General features: G+C 42.7%; 1 protein-coding gene across 3 annotated transcripts in view; it reads left to right on the forward strand.

Moving 5' to 3' along the window:
* macf1a (microtubule actin crosslinking factor 1a) overlaps positions 1-25115 on the forward strand; it is a 202873-nt gene that overhangs the window by 37239 nt on the left and 140519 nt on the right. Inside the window, exon 1 of one of the 3 annotated variants that reach the window (XM_072676062.1) lies at positions 15427-15677. The exons of the other annotated variants lie outside the window; for them this stretch is intronic. Within the exon in view, the coding sequence (XP_072532163.1) occupies positions 15623-15677 (55 nt within the window). The 5' untranslated portion in view covers positions 15427-15622. Of the gene's footprint in view, positions 1-15426; positions 15678-25115 lie in introns of those variants that run through there. 3 annotated transcript variants of the gene reach the window in all.

Here is a 25115-nt window from a genome sequence, read left to right on the forward strand (position 1 = left end):
GGCTTCTGTGCTCTGTATTTCAGAGTGGGGCTTGATGGGTGGTGTCTGATTCTTATTGACATGTACAATCTCTCACACACAATTCCTCAAACTAATTCACCCTCATACTCTCTACTGGGCTGCTTAAGAGATCAGTCTCCCAGTGACTCTTTACGGTATTAATAATGCATGCTAAATTGCTTTAAGTAAGGCATGCTTCAGTCTGCCTTACAGTAGGCCTTTGCTGGAGTCCTATTATATGAAGCATACTACTCAGTATTGCTACACTATATGTGTGTGTGTGTGTGTGTGTGTGTGTGTATATATATATATATATATATATAAATATAGAAAATATAAATAATGTGTGTGTGCGCGCGCGTGTGTGCATTTTTTTGGAGCTAATAATAATTATTATTAATAATTAATAATAATCAATTTATATAATTTATTGGATACATTTTTTATGATATAATTCAGAATTATTTACATTATGGATTAATCAGTATATGATTTCTCGATTGATTGTTTTAGTTTATGGAACTGAAAATAGTGAAAAAGATATTGTTGAGACCCCCCCCCCCCCCCCCCGCAACCCTAAGTTACATACAAGTACACTAAATAAGGAAGTCTATATGAACTTGCTCAACACATTGTTTCCCAAAGTCAGTCTTGGGGACTCCATGCTTAAGTGAACCACTTAAGCATGTCTGTGTGAGTCCTGAGGACTTCATTCTCTATACAGTTTTGTATTTTTCCTGCACTAACACGTCTCACCTTTCACAAAAGGAGTTCATCATTTGACAGGTAATGTGCTGTAGGTGGCTCCTGAAGTAAGCTCTGTTCTGATGCAGAACATTACCATTCTTTTACAGGTGATTTTGGGATTTTGGGTCTTTCCTAACAGAATCTTCACCTTGTGAAAGTTACACGATAATACAAATGACACTCTTACGGGTAGCTGCCACTTCCGCTCTGGTTTGCCTTCACTTTTAAAGCAGCATTATGTGAGAATTAATGTTTGCTCCTTCACTTTGTCATTGGGACGTGTAATTCATTTTTAAACCACTGCTGCAAATACAAATCATGCTCTGAGCCTAACCTCATGGTACACGTACATTTGTTGACAAGGTAGAGGGGTATTACAGGATTTTACACAAGTATTACACAGCGTTATACACTTCTCCTGAGAGGTCTCTACCAGCTTCCCCAGAGTTCCATAGTGCAGTAGCAGCGTTCTGGCCCAGAATGGCAATGACCGACCCCATTCGCCTTATTACAGTCAGTGGAGCATCAACATGATTTGGAAGCTGTTATTTAAGCTAAAATTGCTGCTTAATGTTGCTTTAACACATTGTTGTTTGATAACTGTTGCTTTCCCAGTTAAAGTGTTTGTGAGAGCGGAGCTAATGATAATTAGACATGCGATATGCACAGCACTAATAAGTGCGTAATCTTCCGTTACTTGTTAGCTACGTAAGCTTACGACATCAAACACATCTTGGCTCGTGTAAATTTGCTTTTTAGCTGAGCTGTTGCTTTAGCCGTCACTAGTCTGTATTCTGGCGTCGCTCCTATCAGCATTTTGAAAACTCCTCATTCTCATTTAGGATGTGCTCCTCTGGAGCCCCACACGCAGCACTTTTCTGAATGTCTTCTTCCAAGCTTGGAACCTTGCTCCAGTGAAGCGCAGGAGCATGTAGTGGGCAGGCAGGCCCACTCACATCACAGCACTCCCACCGCCTCTTGCTGAGCACACATCAATAGAGGGAGGGAGGGCGAGAGAGAGGGAGACAGAGGGGGAGCAACAAAAGCAGAGAGGAAAAAAGACCCAGAGGAGGAGGAGGGGGAGGAGAGGAGAAGATGCAGAAGAGTGCCGGCGTTTGTGGCGAATGAATGAAATCTTTCTCCTGGTGGTGGTGCAGTGTCTAATGCTCTCTCTCGCTTTCTCTCGCTCTTACACACACATACACACATGCATGCACCTTTTAAGCACCCGGTCTTTGATGTTGAGTGTGCATGTGTGCAGCAGTGTGGGAAACGCTGTTGAGTAAGAGCTGTGTGAGAATTCTGAAAATAACAGTGTTCTGCAAAATGTTTGGGAATGAAAGGAGCGCTGGAGAAACAGTGGAGGAGGAATGAGTTTAATAATGGGCTGCTGTAACCAGTCCATTCTTCTCTTACCCTGTGTGCTTTGTGGTTTTGTCAAGTCTAATATTAACCCTGTCCAGAACAGTATGTAAGAAATCTAGGTGACCATGCCAGATGGTCTGCGCTTATTAAAACCTATTAAACTCACTCCACCTACAGTACGTTCTTAAACACAAAGGTTCTACAAGGGTTCTTCATAGAAGAACACTTGCATACATACTTTGTCAGAAACATTCAATTCCATTCTATAGAAATGAAGCCAGAATAGTCCGCTATGCTGTCAAATTTATTACCAGACTCTCTGCAATAGAGACCAGAGGTAGATTCAGACTCATTAACTCATTTGGTAGACCCGCCCCATTTCTCCAAGACCGAGCCTGTCTCCGACCTTCTTTGTTGAGCTTACATCACACAAGAGAAGCTGATTAATGTCTGAATGGTAAAAATTCAGTTTGTGTAAGTTTGACTTACAGCTATCCCATGTAATGGAGAGAAAGAGTGTGATGCAGCTCCTGGTTGTTTTTATTTATTCATTAGTTTATTCATTAATTAATTTTTTATTTTTACCCATTTTTCACCCAGTGTTTATATATAGCCAGTTACCCAACCCATTCATTAGTACTCTCCCCCGTCACATGTAACGCATGCCTCATCCAACACATGCACAAGTGCGCAACACCCGGCAAGAGCAAGGCCAACCTCTTTCTCTCTTGGGCTCTCACTGCTGATGTCTGGCATCATGACCCGGGATTCAAACCATCAACCCTCAGGTTATAGTGGCAGCGAATCACCTTATTCCAAGTGTAACTCTTATGGTATAGCCCTTATGTAATCACCTATGCGAATCACCTTATTTCAAGTGTAACCCTTATGGTATAGCCCTTATGTAATCACCTATGCGAATCACCTCTGATTTATCACATTATTTCATTATTTATTTATTTTAAGATTTAGTCCAATTTCCAAAACCGTCTTTGTGGAAAAAACACAGTAAAAGAAAAGAAAAATAAAATGAGCCTTTTTATGCAGTCAGAACAGTGGATGCAGAAGACTGAGTACAACACTGCTATGTAGAGGATGCAGATTAAACACAAAACAAAATGAGCCACAGTCTGCCACAAGTTTTAATGTTATAAATAATTAATTATGAACCAATACTGTGTTTCTGATTAATTGAATTGATACAGAATTGCAAGAAATAACATCATGGTATTTCGATATATCAGTATTTTCTTGAATCCTGGTTTGAAATCCCACTGGAGATAATGACCAACTGGTAGCACTGCACCCCCCCCCCCCCCCTTTTTTTTTTTTTTTTGAAGTGTTTATTTCAGCTCCACTCTCGACAGGCCTGTAGGCTCTATATAGTGTTTGCTCCAGTCTGTGGGAGATGTTTCATCAGTGGCCCCAAGAGGCCACCACATCTTCATAACAAAGTTTATGCAAGGTCTCCTTTTTCTACATAATTGTTTTAACCCTGCCTCTATTTGCACAATGAGAATCGGACACAAAGGGAAGAGCATATCGAGGAGGGTCGAGAGGGACCAGGGTAGGGGGGGAAGAGGGAGTGGGACAGGTGTCTTGAAAAAGGAATGGAGTCTCAAGAGCCAGGAAGGGTCTGTGGCTGTATGGAGTACAGATGGTTGAGAGAACAGAGCAGGAGTGAGGGTGATGATGGAAATGGAGATGTTGATTGATGTGAAGTTGAGTGTCTGGGCGTGAGTGTGTTCTGGCTCTCTTGGACGCAGTTGCTTTGTGTGTGGTTGAAGTCTAGGGTGTGTCTATGCTTTAAGTGGTAGTTCAGTGAAAAACTAAATTTACACATTTTGCCCCCTTAACCTAAATGAAGTAGACCAGCAAATTGTTGTGCAAATTGTGTGCCTAAAATCACCACACACTGACTAGCACAGTTTGGTGGTTTCCAAATACACCTCAAATACCCCTCCTAACCCCTCCTAAGAAGCCACAAATGAGCTAAATCAGGTATGTTCGAGCTGGAGAAACTCAAAACTGGTCTTCCAGGAGTGCAATTGCAGAACCCTACAGTTTTTAAAAAAGGTTCTTTAAAGGTTCTTCAGTGAGAGGGTTTGCTCCCGCGTCCGCTCCAGAGGTGGGACCTGTCTAAACATTACCAGCGGAATGAATTATCAACTGTTACTTCTAGACACCAGCAGTGGAGGTTTGACACAGATGATGATGATGATAATTGTAATAATAATAATGATTATTGCAGCACTTTTTTCCTGGGAATTTTAGATGGTCCCTAACTGTGAATCAGCAGAAGTTTCAGAAATCTACTTTGTACAGTGCTAATTGATAAAATGTATTATTTTTATATTTTAAGGTAAAAAATTATGCAAATATGTAAAGTAGAAATTATGTAAATTAGTTTTTTATTGTTTTTTTTTTAACTATTACTATTAACTATTAGTTTTTAATATTATTATTAAACTGGGCTACACGGTTGCTTCTGATAATGGGGTTGCCTGCTGGTGTGAAACAACAGCTGCAGGTAAGAGGAAATAAGACATAGAGGGTTAGACAGGGAAGGGCTGTTGCTGTTGAAATGTTGCTAAAATATGCTTCTTCGTTAGTTCTGACGGAGCATCAGATGGAGTATGGTCATGAAGATGCCTCAGCACAGCTCCGTTCCATCCGGAATTGATCTGGGAAGAGTGGGGGGTCAGGCAGTGCTGGTCGATGTGTTCCGCTGTCCACTTTCATTAATCAAGCCCTTGTTTGGAGGGAGAAGCTCATGATGTAAATGAAGTGAGGTAGTGGTAGGTCATTGTGTTTGTGTTGTCTCTGTATGAATGAAACATAATTAATAACGTAGATGGAATGAGAAGTGGATAAATGTGTGTTATTGATGGGAGTGAAAGTTTTCTTAATTGAAAGATAACTAAGATTTAAAAGATTCAATAAAAGAACCTGCACTGGACTGTAGTCCATCTGTTTCTTTGCATATCATGTTAACCTACTTTCACCCTGATAAACACTGCATCCACTCACTGTCCACTTTATTAGATGCTCCTACCTAGTCTGTCCATTTTGCAGAGGAAGCTTGGTCATCCTCTAGTCCTTTATCAGTGGTCACAGGACGCTGCCCACAGGATGCTGGTGGCTGGCTATTTCTGGTTGGTGGACTGTTCTCAGTCCAGCAGTGATGCTGAGGCGTTTAAACACTCCAGCAGCACTGCTGCGTCTGATCCACTCGTATCAGCACAACACACAATAACACTCCACCACCATGTAAGGGTCACTGCAGTGCTGAGAATGACCCACCACCCAAATATTAGCTGCTCTGTGGTGGTCCTGTGAGGTCCTGGGCATTGAACAGCCAGGGGAAAGGAAGCATACAAAGTATGTAGAGAAACAGATGGACTACAGTCTGGAATTATAGAACTACAAAGTGGTGCTACATGGTAAGTGGAGCTGATACAGTGGGTCATACTGCGATACTTTGAAATATCAATATTTTCAAGTCAAGTCAAGTGGGTTTATTGTCATTTCAACTACATACAGAGTACACAGTGAAACGAAACAACGTTCCTCCAGGATTTTCTTTCACCCCTATGGAAGAACAATGTCTGTAATGGAGATAGTGTGAGTGTGAAGTACCTTTTAAAGGTCTAAAGAACCTTCACCTGTTTTACTAATTTAAAGGTTCTTATCTCTACTCTCGCGCATCTCTATTACAAACATGGGGCCTCATTTACCAACCGCTCTTGAGAAGAAATTTCTTCTTAAAATAACCCACTTACATCATTATCACGACGATCTTGACATTCACCAACGTTTTGGGATTTGTTCTGTTTACGAGAACAATAAGAACTATTTTTGCAGGAACATAGCTGTGAACAGTTCTGTCTCTTAAAACACATCATCAATCTGTCGTTGACTTTTTGTTTGGATTTTTTTCCAAGAACAATTTAAAGAATATTCTCATAAAGAGATTAGTGTGTGAATCCCATGGTTCTAAGGTGGAACCAAAAGTGGCATCTCTCAGAACTTGAAGCAGCTTTATTTTTAAGCGTTGAAATGGAAAATGATTATTTACCCCTGCTATGACTGTGTAATTTGTTGCTGGAGATATGTAAGCATGGGCTAATTAGCCTTAATAGCAAGCACAGTGAGAGAAGACAGCAATTCATCGTTCACTCATTGCTTCAGTCAACATTATATAATCCTCCTGCTGATGTTATTTGGCAGCTCCTTTAGCTCTGTGTAAATGGGGATTCTCTCCTACATGAGTGATGGGCTCCATGGGTCTTATACTTTACACTGACACACAATACATACACATGCATGCACACACACACACACACACACACACACACACACAGCTGTGCAGGCAAATGGTAGACAGCAGACTATGAGACAGCAGGTGTGTATGGGTGTGACTGGACTGTGTATGCATGTAGATGGCCTGCATTCCCCCCAAACAGCTGGTACTCCAGGTTCTGCACCTGGAATGTGCCACCTCATAGCTTCAGTTGGACTGGAGAAAACGACCCTTCTGGGGTTTCTGCTCCTTGAAGGCTGCTCCTGTATGAGGGTCTTTTTTTCTACTCCTCACCCCCCCCCCCCCCTCTTTTTTTCTGTGAGGGCTTGTCCAGTCCTGTTTCGAGAGTTTGGTTTGTTCTGATCCGTCGGCGCTCTGCTCCCCCGCTGTGTGCAGAAGTGGGTCAGTGCTCCCTTTGAGACTTGCTGGCATCTCAGGCATGTGTTTGAGACCTTCACTTGGGACAGGTGCTGTGCTCTCTTGCTAAGACCTTAGGGCAGTGTTTCATACAGTGGAGATATCTGATCTGCATTGGGTGTGTGCAGGGGTGGGGGCTGTGACAAACGGGTAAAACAGATTGGCCCATAATTTTTTTTCCATTCATATCAAGTAGATACAGCTCTAAAGCCCCCGTTCTGTGAAGTTCTGCTTCTGGATCCTCCATCACTTTCCTGTCTTCTATTCCTATTTTCTCTCATCCTCGTACTTTATCTTGTCTCTGTAGTTTTGCACCATTTTTAACAACCTCTCTGGGTAGACTGTTCCTCCCTGAATGCCTCTCCTCAGTGCTGTGTGCTGAAGTATGTGAGTGTGTGTGTGTGTGTGTGTGTGTGTGTGTGTGTGTGTGTGTGTGTGTGTGTGTGTGTGTGTGTGTTAGTGTATGTGTGTCTTTGCTTATGTCAGTACAGGTAAGCAAAATAAAGCCTGAGTCGTACAGTCAGCTGAAATGTTGGTGCTAGCTTAGCTAGCAGAGTGTGCACAGATGCTAGACTAGAGATTTATGATTCTCCCCGATGTGAGATTTAATGGGAAATTTTTGGAGAACAATATTTGTTTCCACCGTATTTTGTCCAGCAGGGTCCTGCATATTTCCAAAGAGTGAGATAATCTGGATTTGAACACTCCCAGCCAGGTTGCCTTTCAGGCTCTCTGAAGGTTCTCCATAGGGCCCCTAATCCTCAGCAATCTGCCATGGGGGATTTGGGAAGAGACCTGGTGGTTGACTCTAAACAGATTTCCCAAAATGCTTCTGATCTGAACAGAAGCCCACCCTGTTAGTCCCCCAGCCTTTTAAAAAAAAATTGTTAGGCCCAAATGTTATTCAACAGTGTCCTTAAACCTCCTATATTGTGTATTAGTAATGGAATTATTAAATAGGTGTGAGATGTTACAGAATGTTGATCATAACCTTCTAATGACATATTAGATTTCTCAGACTTGCAGGAAACCCAATCACAACACTGTGTCAGTAGAACTAGCAGTCCTAAATCCACTAGTAGTCCCAGTGTTCCAGGTTAATATTTTTTTTACTGATCGCAGCTTTTCCTGTGCCAGTGTCCGCAGAAAGGGAGGTCACAGTCATCGCCCTGGGGAAGCAAACTGAAATCCGCGTTAGGCTGGAAGCTAATGCTAGCTGACCAGCTTTGACCATCTCTTCTGCCCAATGTCCGCACCAACAACAAACTAGACTGTCTCAGCTGACTACCACACTGCAGCTAAACACACTTCAGAACACATAATGAGGGAAAGAAGCGCTTGGGAAGCCAAACACAGGGAAGCGAATGGGCGCAACATTCAGTACACATACAGACTGCTGGCATGGCTGATTGGATAGATGGAGAAATAAACTATTGAACTTGCACACGGAGGGATTGGTTAGGCAAGCTTGCTCTCTGTTAGCTCTGTTGCTTGGATTAGCTGTAGCTGTAGGGTGAGGGTACCCCTTTACGTATGTAAAGTTTACACTGAGAGGGGAGAAATTGAGCTGGTGAAATATATGCTTTTACCTTTAGGTCACTTTCTCCTACAGAGTCCACCCCCTTTTTTTCCCCCCTCCTCCGTCAGTTCTCATCAGTATGATTTTGTCTCCAATCCCTCCATCTCTGTGCTATGTGATGACCTACATTTAGGTGTGTCTGCAGATCTCTCTCTCGCGCTCTCTCTCTCCGCTCTCTGTCCTCATCTTTCCCCGGTTAGTGCTATCCTAATCTCCTCACCATGAGGTCGCTTCAGCAGCCAATACCTTGTCCTCGTATTCGGTCCATCTGCCCTGATCTGTTTGTTTTCATTTACCCTCTTTTCTGAGTTTTGAGTTTTTGCCCTCTGGCTCTGTCAGATGAATGTCTTATTGTTGTGCTGAAGCGTGTGTGTGTGTGTGTCTGTGTGTCTGTGTGGACAACAGTCTCTGTGTGTATGCTTATGTCTTTAACCTCTGTGACCCTGGCACACTCGTGTTCAGTGTGTGTACCGTGCACATGCAGCAGAGCAGTGTTCCCGGCAGGGCGCCCTGCCCTACACTGTTTTAAACATTCCCTACAGCGACAAGCCTGAAACTGAACCAGCTCATAATAATCAGTCGTTAAGCTTGATCAAATGTGTTGCTGAAGCAGTGCAGGGCAGTGGGTCCCTAGAAGCAGGATTAAGAACCACTGCAGTAGGAGAACAGGTGTTTGGTGGTGCTGTGTGGGAATCAGATAGAGCTGAGTCACGCACGTCAGATCGTGTACGTTTGTTGGACTGCTAGGTACTGATGGCTGTCTGAGATCATTATGATGCGGGAACCATGTCTTTGATTATCCATTTAATCTGATGCCTCCCACTGCATCCAGCTGACTCCATCCGCTTGGCTGCTGGCTTTCTGCCAGTCTGCCCATAAGTCACCTGTGTGTGTGTGTGTGTGTGTGTGTGTGTGTGTGTGTGTGTGCTCTTAGTGGAAACAGGCCAGGTTTGTGTTTCTGCTTCTATCCCACTGATTACATGCTGGTGGTTCTGGCCCAGCTGATGCACCTTTGTCTGAGGTTCAGTGGAATGTGTTTGTCCGCAGCGAAGGCAGAGGCTGCTCTGGAGGGGGATGGGAGCATTTCTCAGCATCAGCACTGCTACACACTGCAAGGAGGCTCTGCGTACTTCTCAGGGCAGAGGCTGCTGTACCAGAGCGCAGAGCCCATACCAGAGAAGTGTTACTCTGCCAAAGACTGCAGTTTCAGTCCCTTATTACTGTCAGATATTCACAATTCAAAATGAGCTATACAACCATGTGCAAAAATTAGGACACCCCATGGAAACCTTGGTCTTTTTAACATATTTAACATATGGACATTTTAATCTTCTTTTTTTTATAACAATAGGTTTAGGTGAAGGTGACAAGTGATTAAGGGTGTTCGTTATAGAGGTTAACTATAGTGGTCCATAGTGGCGCACCGATTGCTCTGTTCCACTCTGGCATTAATGGCCCATGAGGGCACTATTGTTATTCCCCCGGGAGGCACTTAATGTGCAAGACGTCCATTCTCAGTACACCTGAAGTAATCCTGTGAAGTTGGAGGATTCCAAGATGTGACCACCTTTCACCCACATTGACAGCCATATTGGAATATTATGACCACCCCTGTTTTGGAATAAAATTAGGTAGGTGGTCATAATATTCTGATCTGCAAAAACCGCATGGAAAATAAAGATGCAGTTTATGAGGAATCGCTAGATGGTTTTCTTGTGAGGAACAAGTTCAGACGCCCTCACATTTATTACTGCTTTAAATGCCTAAAAGAAGAATCCGGTGCAGCACGTCAGCTGCAGATGATCAGAACATTGTTATAGAGGATTTTAGGTAGTAGTAAATGTGATATCCTAACATTTTCTTCAGTTTTATTTAGTTTATGTTATTTAGCTTATATATTATTTAAATGAAGATCAGAAGTCCATATGCACAAATAATAATAAATATGTTAGAGATAAAGGTTTTCCTGGGATGTCCTACTTTTTCCACATGCCTGTGTTGGAAACTCAATTGTGGCTTGAAAGACTGACCCCTGTCACATTTCAGGTTGGTTATAATTATGCAGACATTCTCAACGAAATGCAGCATGTATCACACTTTTGCGGCCATTGGTAACATAAAGGGCGTGGTTCTTCTAGACAAACGTTTTCAAGGGTGTCTGTCCTTATATGCTCTTTTACCACCACTGTACTACGTTTTACAGTATAATTTCAGTGAAGTTACGAGTCTCTGACACTAACCGTTTTTCTTCTCTTTCTCTTCCATGTTGATCCTGCTTCTGTTGCTGCTCTGGTGCCGTTTTTACAGGTAATACAAATCATTTTTCAGTCAAATTATATTTGCAGGCCCTTCCATAGATTTTACGCCATGGTGTTGCACTGGTGTTTTGGCTTGTATATGTAGGGTGGCTTTGCCTAATGTGGGACATTTTTGCATTGGGGTGCTTCTTGTTGAAAAATGGCTCTTTTCTAATCTCAGATTGGACATTTGAGACATCATGTGATTTTGATTACATGCCATTGCAGCTTGCTTGTTAAGCCGTAGTTTTATTCGAGGAAGACCTAAATTAGGGCAATTCACCTGACTACCTGATAGGTAGTCCTGTGAAGTGGGCAACGTGACAATATTTTATTGTATGATGATGTTCAATTTTGATATTGTGATGCACAATATGATTTTTCTGAGGATATCACCATTGCTTAAAGTACCCTCACCAACTTACCAATATTTCTTCACAAAAAGCAAAATTGCTCCTGTTTGATTGAATGAGGTGCAGCAAATTACTGCAAAATCACTGTATGTAAGTTAGAATTGGATACTTGTGTGTCAGGATAGCGGTGTTTAAAATTAGCCACTAGTGGTGTGTTTTGTGTGTCAAAATATTGTTCTGAATATCACATATTTATTATTTTACCATAGCGCCCAGCCCTAGTAGTGCTGTTTTCTAATTTTATTTGATATGAAGCCTTTCTTTTAAAGAAGCATTAGTCAGGATTCAGGAAACACAGTGAGCGGGTAAACACAACAACACTGGAACCATTTTTTCCCTTTAGTTCCACTAGCCAGTGCTGGCCATTAACACAAATCACGCCTCTAAAATCTCCTTTTCAGCTTCACTTGTACTGGACCGATTCCTCTTGGCATAGCGGTGGCATTTGCCCAGAGTGGGCATCAAACTTGCGTGTCTGAGGGGTGTGATGGTATTCAGCAGTTCACCCCCATATGTGTTGCTGCCCATCGCAACGTTTCTCTTCTTGCTAGTGAAATTATAACCCTGTAAACGGTTTCGGCTTGTGACGATTAGCTGCTGTGAGAATAGTGGGATGTATTTTTCTGTCCGATTTGTTCTTTGTAATGAGCTCCCATGAGGTTTTCTCAGACACCTAATACACATGTGCTGATGCCACTGCTAGTCATTTTTATTGTGTTCTACATATTTCACAGGGAGTAAATCAACTAATGCTCATTTAGTCCTACTTGGGCTTTTTTTTTTTTCATTTGGGCATAGAAAGTATCATGAATGGATGCTCATTCATGGCTTTCTACTTCACTGTGAATGACCTGCTTGTTGCTAGGTGTTGGTGTATTTTTGCTGGGTTTCCTCTGTGTATTAACTCTGAAGGTCTGCTGTATAGATGAACGCAGCCAGGCTGCTGTAGTGCTTGCTGGAGTGGATGCTATACAGTGGCAGCATGGTATCTGAGAGCTGTTGGCTTGAGCCACAGATTGCATTATTTGATTTGAATGATGAGCATTTTTATATGTATATATTTTTCAGATTAGTAGCAGATCACTTTGGCATATTGTTGCTCAAGCTTTTCTACGTTTTCTTTTTTTTTTGCACTATGAATATTGGACTCCTAGTGATTCAATTAAGATCCAGATTCAATCCTTAATGTGGTTTAATTTCCTGTGAGGAAGAGCCATATCAAAGAATCCGCATCTCCGGTCCTGTCCCATAGGACCCTCTGGCTTCCATGGATGTGTCCCCCAGCCGGCTTCTTCACCCTGTAGCTATTTATTCATGCATGAGCGTGATAAGCGAGCCACGAAGAATGATGCTCTCCTTCCTCAAACCCATCACTGCTGATTGCAACCTGTCACCATTGCATTGCAGACGATTCATTTTCACAGGAATATTCAAATGATGCATGTCATTGTGAGAAGACCGCTAAGATCAGTGTGTGTGTGTTTTGGAGTGTGTTTGGCTGGAAGATGCCTGGGTTTATGTTGCACCGCAGCTGCTTGTGTCTGGAGGAACAGACGTTTTACGGTGGTTTGTTGAATGGTAGTACGAATGGCTTACAGATGTAGTGCACTTGCCAAAGAGGTGCTTGTTTGTGGCTGCTTTCTGTAGTTTAAGGGTCTGGGAGGTATTGTGAGATGGCTTTTGATATAGGGAGGGCTGTCCCAATATCAAAATATAGCACATTTCTGTGCAGTCTTTCATCTTTTTAAATAAATCAGAGAGGTTGCAAGCTCCCTTTGACTAGGCCATAGGCCTACCTACACTCTCTGTATGTTGCATAGAAAGAATATGAGTTAAACCCCCCCCCCGGGCAAAAGAACTACTTCTTACACTTATTTTGTTTACGGCGTAGCCAGCCTTTGACAATTAGAAAAAGCAAGGGGCTGTAAATACCAGAAATATTAGCGGTTGCTGTTTTGTGGTGGTGTGCTGGCCGACTTGATTGCTAGCAGTAAATTGTGTTCAGGCTTTATTATGATATGACTATTTAAATATATAAAGTGAGCTTTGTCACCATGACTGGGCACACATGCCTTAGCGAAGACTGCTAGGGTGCTAAACAGTAGGCCACCAGTAACTGTGCCACCGTGGCATATTTGGCTCACTGCCTTTGGATTGTTAAAGTTTAATTTAAAGTGTTTCCACACAGCTGAGCTCTTCATCACTTAAGACTAATTTATGCCTCTGCGTTGACTCTGCACTGTAGCCTGCACTGTGGTCTATGAGTAGCCTTTACCCTCCCCTTTTTCTCTATCTATCAAAAACCTTTTGATGCTTTTTGACATAAGACACTTTTGCTGTTCCAAAACTGAAAGGTGCGCCCCCAAGTGGTTACATTTGTGTTACATCTGCTGTGTTTTACAACTCCTCCTCAATTGATGTTGAAATAGAGAGGATTTTCCCACTTTTACTTAGTGGTGGGCTGGAACTTTCTGAATGCAAATGCTCCTACTAGTCACCGTGGCAGCGTTCGTCTGCTTTTTACCCTGCCTGGCTTCACTTACATTTTTCTAACATGTTGAGAGGGTGGAAGACCCGCTGATATTAAGGGTTTATGCACTCTTAAAGCAGCAAATGTAATCTTCTGAGTGATGCTTGCTGCTGTGAGTGAGTGGGGTATCAGGTGCCTGAGCTTAGCTGGTGTACACCACATTTCAACTGAGCAATTGAAAAGTTTAGTCATGTAAAAACATTTGGACACACCTTAAAACCTTATTTTAGGAGGTGGAGGGTAATATGACTAATCACACTAAAGAAATGTCTTTAAAAATCATTTGTAAAATCATTTAATAAAAATATGTATTTCCTTTGGGGGGGAAAAATTATGACACCCCACATTTATTACTATTCTAAAAACCCAAAATCAGAATCCGGTGCAGCATGTCAGCTGTAGATGATTAGAACATCATTAGGGAGGATTTTGGAGAAGCCTGTCTTATTTCAACCTCAGACATGTAGTCTGTTTTGCTCTTGATTGGTAAAGCTAGTTATTACCATGGTGAGATCCAGAGAACTTCAGAAACTGAGGCCTTCAGAAAGAAGGTTGTAGAAGCAGATGTGAAGAAGGAATTTCAAAGATCTCGGGACAATTATAATTTTTTTTTACAAATGAATCGGAATGAATTTGGACACAGTAACAGAGGACACGTTTGGCGTAAACTAGACGCCGCATTTGCACACAAGAACCCAAATCAGCTGTAAAGTGTGGAGGTGGAAATGTCATGGATTGGGGCTGCTTTTCTGCAGTAGGGCTTAAAGAGCTCTCCAACGTAGAATCCACTATAAATTCTTTATTGTATCAGAGGTATTAAGACAAAAGTGAGGCCATCTGTCTAAAAACTAAAGCTAAAACATCACACAGCTGAAAGAATTCTGCATGGGAAATGTGGGAAAAGCGTTCTCCTAGTTGTTGTCAGAGACTGGTAGATCATTAGAGGAAACGCCTAACTAAAGTAATTTAGCCAGGGACTGGGAAATACCAGGAATTGGAGCATTTCTGTTTCCTCCATATCTTAGTATTGTTTAAATGAAGAGCAAATGTCCAGATGTTTAACTCATTTATAAAGGCAAAGTACAAGAATATGCTGTCTATGTATCTTCATTGATTGCCTGCATATAGCCCTGGGTATAGGATTATGTATGTAAAAGTGAGGTACTGTTAAAGATTCTGCAGTATTTACTGGTTACTGGCCTCCCCATTTAAAGGGCTTTTTATTTGATCTCTTGCACAATACTGTTAATTTTTGTAGGATCAGTAGGCTCACGTTTTCTTGAGTGGAGTGTCTGTTTTGTTTGAGTGTGAATTCTCATTGGATGAGAAAGAAAGGGGCGGTTCTTGAGTGACACCTCTAAATGCAGAGTTAACAAAGTGTGCTGCTTGATGACCAAAAAAAAAGTTATTTGCACACAGACATGTCACTCACTTTTCACAAACAATCACTCACTCAATTGTGTGCACACACACTTAACACACACGCACACACACACTCTCTCATAGAGCCTGAATCATGCAGGGAGCAAAGCACATGGTCTGGCTCTAGCAGTGACATCACCTGTCTTGTGGTCAAAGTACAGTTCCTCTATCCGGCTCAGAGCACGCAGCTCTTTCAGAGTTACCAGGCTGCCGGCTGGTACACACACATGCACACACTCACACACACATTGTTATTCGCTAGCCTGCTGCTCACGGCGCTAAGAGGGACCAGAAGAAGGGAAACGGGGAAGAGCCAGATTTGGATTTCCATAATGACCGCGGACCTCTGACCTCATGGATTACACAGAGCCTAAAGACCAACCGAGGCCTCGTTCTTTTACCTGCTCTGTCTCACTCTAGTGTAGTCTTTCTTTAGTACCTTCAGATTCTCTCTTTTCCCCTTGTCCCTTCCTCGATTTCCCTCATTCACAGTTCCTGTTTACTTCCTATCCTCCATATTTCCCGAGGTCTATACGTGGCTGGGTGAAAATGAGCTCTGCAGCAGCGTACAGGCAGTTTCTTCAGGACCTCGAAGACAAAAAAGGTTGGTTCTATTCAGCTTTTCCTGTTGCCATATGGCTACCGACTCCTTTTCACTGTTGCCTCTTTTGTGCTTATTCATAGTGCTCTAGTTCAAATGGACTTGCTTCAAGCCAGTGTTTGTGCTTAGCCAGAGGAGCCTGATAAGAGCAGAGTTAGTGGTCAGTTGACGTCAAGATCAGAACAAAGAGTCATATACGTTTCAGTGGACATAGTAAAATCTTGCACTGTAAATACGGATGCGAAGACAAGTAGCTAGCTCTTTACTGGAGCGAAGCGAGGATGCCCTGCTGTTGCAGCTGCCGACTGTTGGCATAGCAGACCAAGGCCATGGTCAGCTGTGTCACTATCATCCACTCCTCCCCCAGACCCTTGAAGTTGCCTGTCTCAAGGCTACCAAGCCCTGAGTGGTCATGGATACCCCCTCACCCCCTGAAAAAGTTTCCCTGAGGCGCTATTCTGGACAACGTATTTCTTCTCCAGCTTTAGGTCACTCATTATTGCTGGTCAATTGTGCACTGAACCACAACAAAAGGGTTTGGTGAGGTAATTGTTCATGTGCTTTAGTGTGTGTTTGTGTTCACTGTCACTTGCCACATTGCCATATAATCCCGCCCAGAGGCAAGGCCGGTAGTAGAATTAGAAGGCTAGAGAGGAAAGAAAGCTTAGGGTGTTTTCTTGGTGTGTCTGAGGTGAATTGTTCATGATTTGTTTAAAGGGAGTAGCTTTACCTTATCTTCTCTCTCTCTTTCTCCTTGTGTCCACATGAGTGCCTGGTGAAGGCTAAGCGTTGTGCTCTCCCTCATGCAGCATGTCTCAAAGGCCTCTGTTTCAGCCATCTGTTTCCAGCATGCCGGGTTGCATTTGTACCGGCTCACTTTCTGCCCACCTTCTATTTTTCAGCATGTTAATTGAAAATGGTGCGGCCTTTATTTCTGAGTTGTAATTCAATCCTGGCTGGATCATGGGGCAGACATTTGTTCAGGGCTGGAGTGGATGGCATCAGGCGTATGTGCTGAGCATATGGATCAGAAGTGGAGAAGAGGGGGGCCTGTTGGCGGGGGAGTTTTTCCCTACCCCACTAATATCCACACACTGAGCCTATTGTCCCAGGCCCAGCAGGTCAGTCACGGGCCAAGAATGAAATGAAATGGCCTAAAAGGTCAAAAATAGCTTTTGAAAAATGGAATGATCAGATTATACCTGGAGTTAGCCTGATTTACAGGTTTAATCAAGTTAGATTTCAGGTGCCCCTTGTGACTTTGCATGTAGCTAATGCAGTGTATAATTGTGGTCTTAATCTGTTGTGTCTCAATGGTGCCGTTTGTGACGGGGGGTGTGGTGCATGGCAGTGTTTGGGTGGGTGAGTCCGTTTAGTTGCTAAGATGAAGTTACAGGTAGGTCCACCTGGTTGGTGGAAGGAGACAGATGGTAGGTGAAGGAGTAAGTGTTGGAGCATAAGCTTGGCTTAAGGACAGCAGGTATATGCATTATTACTCCTCTTTTGGTTTTTTAGATGCGTGTTGGTTCCAGGAAATCTGCACTGCGGCTTGACTGTCTGTACCCCCCCCCCACCCCACCCCCCCTGACACTGTAATCCACTAACCCTGATTAGATTCAATCCCCCTCAACACTGGCTCAGACATTTCTACGCAAGCTTAACCAACCTGGAGGCAAAACCTACCTCCCCATTGCTGCTAAACACGCATGGTCATACGCATGGGCGCGCACACATTGTTTGCAGAGCTTTTCTTCGTCGTCTTGGCTTCATATGCCTTTCAAGGCCAGTTTCAGTGACCCTGGAACAGATTGCATACTTCCACCAAGATGCAGGCGCAATGTCCTTCTGAAATTAGATTGGAATTTGACGGCCTGAGTGATTTCATGTTTGGCTGTAAGTTTACACGGTGACTATCTACTGCAAGCTTCTGCTCACACCCACGACCAAACAGCTGCTAGAGTATCACCCTGCCTACCACCATTCTTCTTCTTCTCCAACAGACACATGGTGCTTCATGTGCTGCCATACTTTATGAAGACATTCCATAAACCTTTTTTTTTTTTTTTGGTTCCATATGAGGGTATGGAGCCCAAGTGTCTCACTGCTGAGTCTGCAGCTGTAGCATTGGTTTGCAGTAAAGCAATCCAAGGGTTGGGCGGGGGCAGCTGTCATTTGCAATCCAAAGCATCACTCGATCAAGGGTGGAGGGCCTTCATAAATTCCCCTAACCCTGTTAAGGACAGAGGCAGTGGTGCAGAATGTACTCACAAACTGTAATTACCCAAAATCTAAAATATACAGTATAACAGTAGGGTATTGGAAAATATCAGGGGTTCATTGTTTAGAACTTTGCTAAGCCTCACTGCTGGCTAGACAGGCCTTGTTTAAAAAGCACAGATCACACACAAGACTATGAACCGTCTAAAAATGTATTAACATGCCTTTATTGTCTGAGACTCGCTTGACCTCGCTTAGAAGGGCAGGGTCAAAATGCAAGGTCAGCCATGCTGTGGCACCTCTTGAGCAGAGAGGGTTAAGGGCCTTAACCTTAACCAAACTTAGGGCAGCTTTGGTGATCAGGTATCGAACCAACAGCCTTGCAAGTATATCGTCCTTCCCTTTATTGAAAAGCTAAACTTTTTCTTCATCGGTTCTTCTTCACTGATCCACATGCACATAGAACATTTGTCATTTTGCCACCTCACTCTGCCAAGTCTGAAAACAGCACTTTCTCAGGCAGTGAGGGTTTGGTGCCTTGCCCAAAGGTTCAACCAGGAGAACCCCGTCAGTTCTGGGATTTGAACCCACAACCTGCTGGCTCACTATAAAAAACATTTGCCGCAAACAACTTAGCTCAAAGCTAAACAGTAACACATGGGTCTACAGTGGAAATTTAATTAGCTGAATTAAATTATAGGCATTCATACACTACAGTTTGTTAGCTTTTCATAGCCACAAAACAAAAATTTGACCCTAACTTTATTAAATGTTTTTTTTTTTTTCGTTAGAGGACTGACAAGTAGGCCAGAAAACACAGGATACTTTGTGTGGCGGGCAAATGAAATTAGGCGGCCTTTTAATCCTAAAGCTTAGAAACTTCAATTGTTTTTCTACTCTGACAGATGTGGCACTGATCTATGTAAAAATACCCTGTTTGTAATAGAGATGTATGAGTGTGAAGAGCGTTCGCTGGATATAAAGGATCTTCACACGTACAAATCTCTATTACAAACATGGCTGATTATGGACCCCCCCCCCAAAATGTTCTTCTATAGCATTGCTTAATAGTACTGTTTGAATCACCTTTAAAGTACAGCCCATGGTTTTCACCCAGTCCTGTGCCCAGCACACACATTTCACCTGGAAAGTTAATGCGTAACAAGGAATGGGTTCTCACCACTAGAGTACAGAACGTCTGCTGTAAAGCATTGTCTACTGATTACTAGATTTTTCCAAATCACTGTGTTCTGTTCTGGCCTGACTCGACCCTAGATCAGGTCATAACGGGGTTGTGTGTGAAGCACACTCCAGTTTAAAGAGCATACGTTCCCTGCAGCACCACAGACGGTCACTCTGGGTCACTTGTTGGATGTATTGACCTGCGCTATGGCTGACCCCTGGTAGTTCAGCTAGCATATTGGGCACACCACGCTCCGGAGCTTTTCTCATTATGCTGTCTTCCCCTTAACCATTTATAGCATATTCATCCATTCCACATCCCAATGGTGGAGTTATGAAACATTACAGTTCATGCTGGGATCTCTGGCTGATTCCAACGGGGGTCTGAAAGAGAGCTGTGGTATCACTGATTGGTGCCCAGAGAAACCGTCAGCTCTCATGTTTCTTCGGCCTGATTATATCATCCAATGCTGTAATGAGCCCTTGCTATGCGTCCGGAACACATGGCCAAATTCTCACGGAGGCCATTCAAATTCAGTCAAATGACCATTCAGCCTTCATATTGCCTGATCTGAATCAAATAAGCCATTCATGGTGTTTTGGTTGTGAGCTGTGAATGAGAAACTTGGGGGCTAGTATGTTGGCCCTGTGAGGGACATTTTATTTGAGCCTTCCTTTTGTATTAGGTTTGTCCATTATAATCTAGGAAAGGTGGCAGGGCAGACAGAAATGCTGGCGTAGAGGCGGGTGTGGGGGAGGTGAGAAGAAGGCCGAAACCGTGGAGCTCAGTGTAAGCGAGTGCCCCAGTGTGGCAGCACAGACAGGCAGATGTAGTGGCAGAGATAAGAGTAGAGGCCCGGGTATCTCCTCAGCGCCAGCAGGGTGTGGCTGGCTCCGAATAAGGACACAAACAAGGCAAGAGGGCCTAGATTTCTACAGCTCAGTTGCGCCACCCTATGGACCCAGTCAGAGATGGCCTATATTCTGTGCTCTATCACTGCAGTAGTTGCAGTAGAGTTCAGCTCAGGTTCCTTTTGGAGAGAGATGCTTAAAGGAATACTACTGTAAAATTTGCAGTCTTTTCTTTTTCCCCACATGTAGGTGATCGGCTATGATGTGTTTGGGGTCTGAAGTTTGCTTCCTGTCTGCTGAGAGGCTAATGTTGCTAAAAATAGTTAAAAAAATAGTTAGAAAGTTGGCGCCATTGTGCCTTTAACATTGGGCCAAGTCAAATGTCATGTGTCTGGAACCGTGTCTGAGTTTTAAATATATAAAGTTTTTTGATAAATAAGTATAGGATTGTATTTGGGTGAAAAATGATCACGTCATTTAAGAAGCTGTTTACAACCCCATTATTTAGCCGGTCTGAGGTCTGTTTTTATTAACTGGTTTACGACACTGAGACAGCTCACATGAGCCACATAGAATAGCTTAGCCTAGCCGGGCCTAGAGTGGCGTTGTTTTTAGACCTGCAGCAAGAATTGCATAATTTTTTGTAACCGTGCTTTCTCGGGCTGTTGGCTTTGCTTCCAAGCAGTGCTTGCCCGAGGAACGCATTCCTCAGGCGGAGCTTTGCCCAAGCGGCATTTGCACAAGCCAATATTAACTTTTAGCCTAGCACCCACCAGCTTCTCAGGCTTTAGTGCTGTTTGGCAGTGAAGTGCATCCAGGGGAACCATTTTTTCAGAACTTATTTTTTCCTGAAGTGTTGCAGTTTCTGTTGTTGAAGCTTTTGCTAGTGGACTGCTTGTGTGTACATTTTTGGGGCGAAATCACTGAGGAAAATGATAAAAGCTTTGCATGTAACTGTATGAATATTCAAGCTTGATGTGTTTCCTCACCTTGCTCTGTAGGTGGGGGTAGGGTGGGGCAGGTCTAATTTGCATGATGCTCTCTCTTTTTATGTGTCTACCAGAGTGGGTAGATCTTAGTTAGCCAGCCTTTTATCTTTGCTGTCAGTGCTGGTTTGCCTCACCATACTGTGGTCCTTTCTAAGGCAGAGTAAAACTGCTTGGCTACAGTTGCGATAATGTGCTATCGCTGTAATGACAGAGAGCCTTTACAGTGTAATTATGCACTGCGAAGTGTGGTAGGAAGATGTATTGTTTCAGCCGCGTGTGCTTGTGTGTGTGAGTGTGTGCGTGTGCATGTGTGTGTGTGTATATGTGTGGGTGCCGGTTTCCTTGGTCCCCCAAACCTCGCCCATCGTTATGGTGTAACTCTGGTTTCTCCCTGCTGACTCAAAAGAGACAGTCGTGATGTCAGATGTCAAGTGCAGCTGTGACTCTTCACACAACCGCGCTTTTTTCTCATCCTCTATCTTTGTCACGCTATCACCTTCACCATGTCTTAGAGCCTTCTGTTTCTCAACCTGTCATTTTCTCTGTGTGGGTTGTCTTTTTAAGGACATTACACTCAGTCCAACCCTCCAGAAGGTTTTAGCGAGACTTTGCATTATGCACATTTTTCTTCCTGTGGTTCTCTGCTCTTGAGTTCACCTCAGTTCATCAGTTTTTCTTCCTTCATATTTCATTACACAGTAACTCGGTTCAGCTGAATGCACTTTTGCTCTTTTTAACTTTGATACAGTTAATCAGATCTGAAATGAAAAGTCTGATGATCTGAAGGAGTTCTGGTAGCTGGGTGATTCGTCTATTGGGGGCTCTTTCTACCATCAGTACAGTCATTTTGTTGTAATTATGTCAGGACTGTGTTTGCATGCTTTAACGTAAAGACTTAACAATGGCCAAGACTTATAAAAAGCCTATAAAGAATTAATATATCACATTTATTTGGCAAGTGTATTCTTTAGAGCTGTTCACAGATATCTTGTGGCCATACTGATTGTGGCCTTATTTTTAAACAGTAAAAATATACTGATGGTAAAACTGAAAACCTGTCTTTACCATCACCAGGTGCCATTACCATTACAAAAAACAAGAAAACCCAGATCATGGATTTCCTAACACTAGTCAACAGCTCGTATAAGATGCTGTAAGGCTGTTGCTGTAATTATGGTATTGTTATATGCTGTAATGATGGGGGGGGGGGGGGGAGGATTTTGTGTCTGTGTGTGTGTGTGTACTATACATACAGAAGAGAACATAGGCAATAACATAGAACTCGCTAGAAAGACAGAAAACAAAAAACACTTTTTAACCAGTTGGTTAAGATTTCTATGCATAATGGATGCCATTTTTGTTTGAATTTGTTGGGGAATAATATATTGTTCAGAATATGCTAAAGTTGAGTAGTCATGAATGTAAATAATACATAATAATACAATCATTTGTGTTTCATTTTAAGTTTTAATATTTATGTTTAGGACATTAGAAATGAAAACCAAGTATTTTTGCTTAAGCAACAAAAGGATTTCTACTTATTTATTTATACTTATATAGATCCAACATTTTATATATCTATCTATCCCATTGGGGCTATTTTCAAATTTGCTGCAGTGTGTTCCTGCCGCAGTAGCGGGAGTGGTGGCCTGCTGGCTTCCTGTTTGCTCTCTGCCCTCAGTGGAGCACTGGCCTCTAGACTCCCTGCTCTGACTGCCCCTCATGCAGCAGCGTGGGAAAGCCAGCGTACACAGTTTGAGAGCTGGACACTCTACAGTATATAGAGAACAGCGCTGTCACACAAGACGTGGTTTGTCAGAGAATGTGTGTGTGTGTGTGTGTGTGTGTGTGTGTGTGTGTGTGTGTGTGTGTGTGTGTGTGTGTGTGTGGGGTTAAGAGAGAAAAATCAGGGAAAGTGCTAAAAGTGGTGAACTTGTCAAGTCAAGTGGGTTTTTATTGTCATTTCAACTATAGACAGAGTACACAGTGAAACGAAACAACGTTCCTCCACGACCATGTGTGAGCATGTGTCAGATTGTAAGCTTACTGTAAGAACTACACTACATAGAACTGTGTCAACCATGTTTTTGAATCGGTGGAGAACATTGGCATAGTGTGAGTGTCAGTAGGTGTCAACATCTTCTTTGGGGTAGGAACATTTTTGTAATTGATTAATTTTGTAATTATCCAGTTACTCAACCCACTCATTGGTACTTTCCCCTATCACATGTAATCCTCCCGACGCTGGGAGGGTGGGGACTGACACATACCTCCTCCGACACCTGCGCAGTCAGCCACCAGCTCTCTTTTTCAAACTGCACTGTCACCGGGCAACCAATGTGCTCCAACGGGTGGAAGGTACCCAGCTCTGATGCATTCGCTAGCAGATGCCTGTGCCGGCCAGCATCACGCTGAAGTAATTTGAGGGGAAAGAGAGAGAGAGGCCTACTCAGAGAGAGCAAGGGAGCCAGTTGTGCTCTCTTGGGCTCCAGCTGCAGATAGCAAATCATGGTTATAGTGGCAGCGCCTTGGTGGTGATTTACCACTTGCGTTTTTTTTTTTTTTTTTTTTGTATTTGTCTATAAGAACACAGCTATGTGCATTTCATTGGACTATTTTTCATTTTCACAATCATTTCATTTGCAGCTACCAAGTAATAAAAAAGCATTGCAGCCCAGTTACTGTTATATTGTGTATTGATGTATTGTGTTTAGTAATTATGTATAACACAGTTATGAAGTAAGCATAAGGCAGTCAATCATCGGGAATATGAGAGACCTATCATAATCTCTCCTTCCGTTGCTCATCTCGCCTTGTCTAAACCAGGACGCTTTTTGATCTCCCATTCCAACACTCTTTTTTGTTTTTTTGTTTTTTTTGTGTTAATCATTAATTTTAAGACTGACTGTGTGTGGCAGTAACTCTGAGTAACGCTCTTCTTTCACCGCTCCCTTCCACAATCTCCCCTTGTCCACTTTGAGCTCTCACTTTTTCCTGTCTCCTGCACTTAGCTTGCCCACCTTCCATAATGCACTTCAAATGAGCCGAAGCCTTCCAGGACCTGGTCCTTCTTGTACAGCCTTGGCACACACTCTGGAACAGCTCATTAAAAAGGGATTACTGCTTCTTAACTAGCCTGAGTCAGGACCACTCATTAGCAATGCGATTGATCATTTAATACATTAGTGTGTATGGAGAAGAAGGGAGTGAAGGGGTAGTGTACCTTCTTAACTTTTGTGACCTGCAAGACCACCTGAGCTTGCTGGATTGTTGGTCCTGTTCTCTAAGTGATAGCGCTGGTGGGAAAAGTGCGAGTGGCTTAATATGCCTTACTTCAGATCAGGGTCTCAAAACATTTTAATGCAGTGACCTTCAACTATAACTGGTAATGGGGAGCATTTTTACCTGCTATTTCTAAAATGCAGGTGCAGATAAGTAACAATACAGCAGATCAAAGGATTTTTTTTGTTGTATCATGAATAGTATGTTACACGGGTACTTGAATACTCTGTTAACCAACCGAGGTGAATAATGGATCGGTATTGATAGTGGTTGGTGTGGCGCAACAGAACACCACTACCTGCCACTAACTATATTGGCCCACCTCTATAATATGAGTAAACTTGTAAGTCACTCTGGATAAGAATGTCCGCTAAATTCCATAAATGTTAATGTATTCTGGTATTTGTTATGTTCCCTCACATGTGGGCTGAGACAATATAGAGATTGTATGTGATTTTATGTTTTAAGAACCTTCTAAAGTGTAACAGTCTTGTGTTTGTGATTATTTATATAGGGTTACACCTTAAGGCTGAATATTATGGACTCAAACTGATGTTCTCTATGTCCATAAACAATGTGACTGTTTTTTTTTTTTTTTTGCAACAAACTAACATGTTGGCACGTCATCCGCTGAGGGGAAAAGATCTTGTTGTAGAAGTGAGGAGTCCTCATCAGCATCCAGCATTGTACTGGAGGCCGGATTTCTAAAAAGTCTTATTTAGATAGGATTAGTTTTGCATGGAGAGGTGGGGAAAATTTTCAAGAATTTCTTATAAAAACATTCTTTTAGACTTCCTAATGTTAATCTTAAGGTTCAAAAGAGGTTTTGTAAATCCTGCCCTTGGTTAGCTCATTTATAAAAGGCAGCCTCCGTTACACACCCAGCACAACAGTCTACAATTGTTTTCTCAGATATTTG

This window comes from Salminus brasiliensis, chromosome 3 (assembly GCF_030463535.1).
Source record: "Salminus brasiliensis chromosome 3, fSalBra1.hap2, whole genome shotgun sequence".
In the NCBI taxonomy this organism is placed as follows: domain Eukaryota; kingdom Metazoa; phylum Chordata; class Actinopteri; order Characiformes; family Bryconidae; genus Salminus; species Salminus brasiliensis.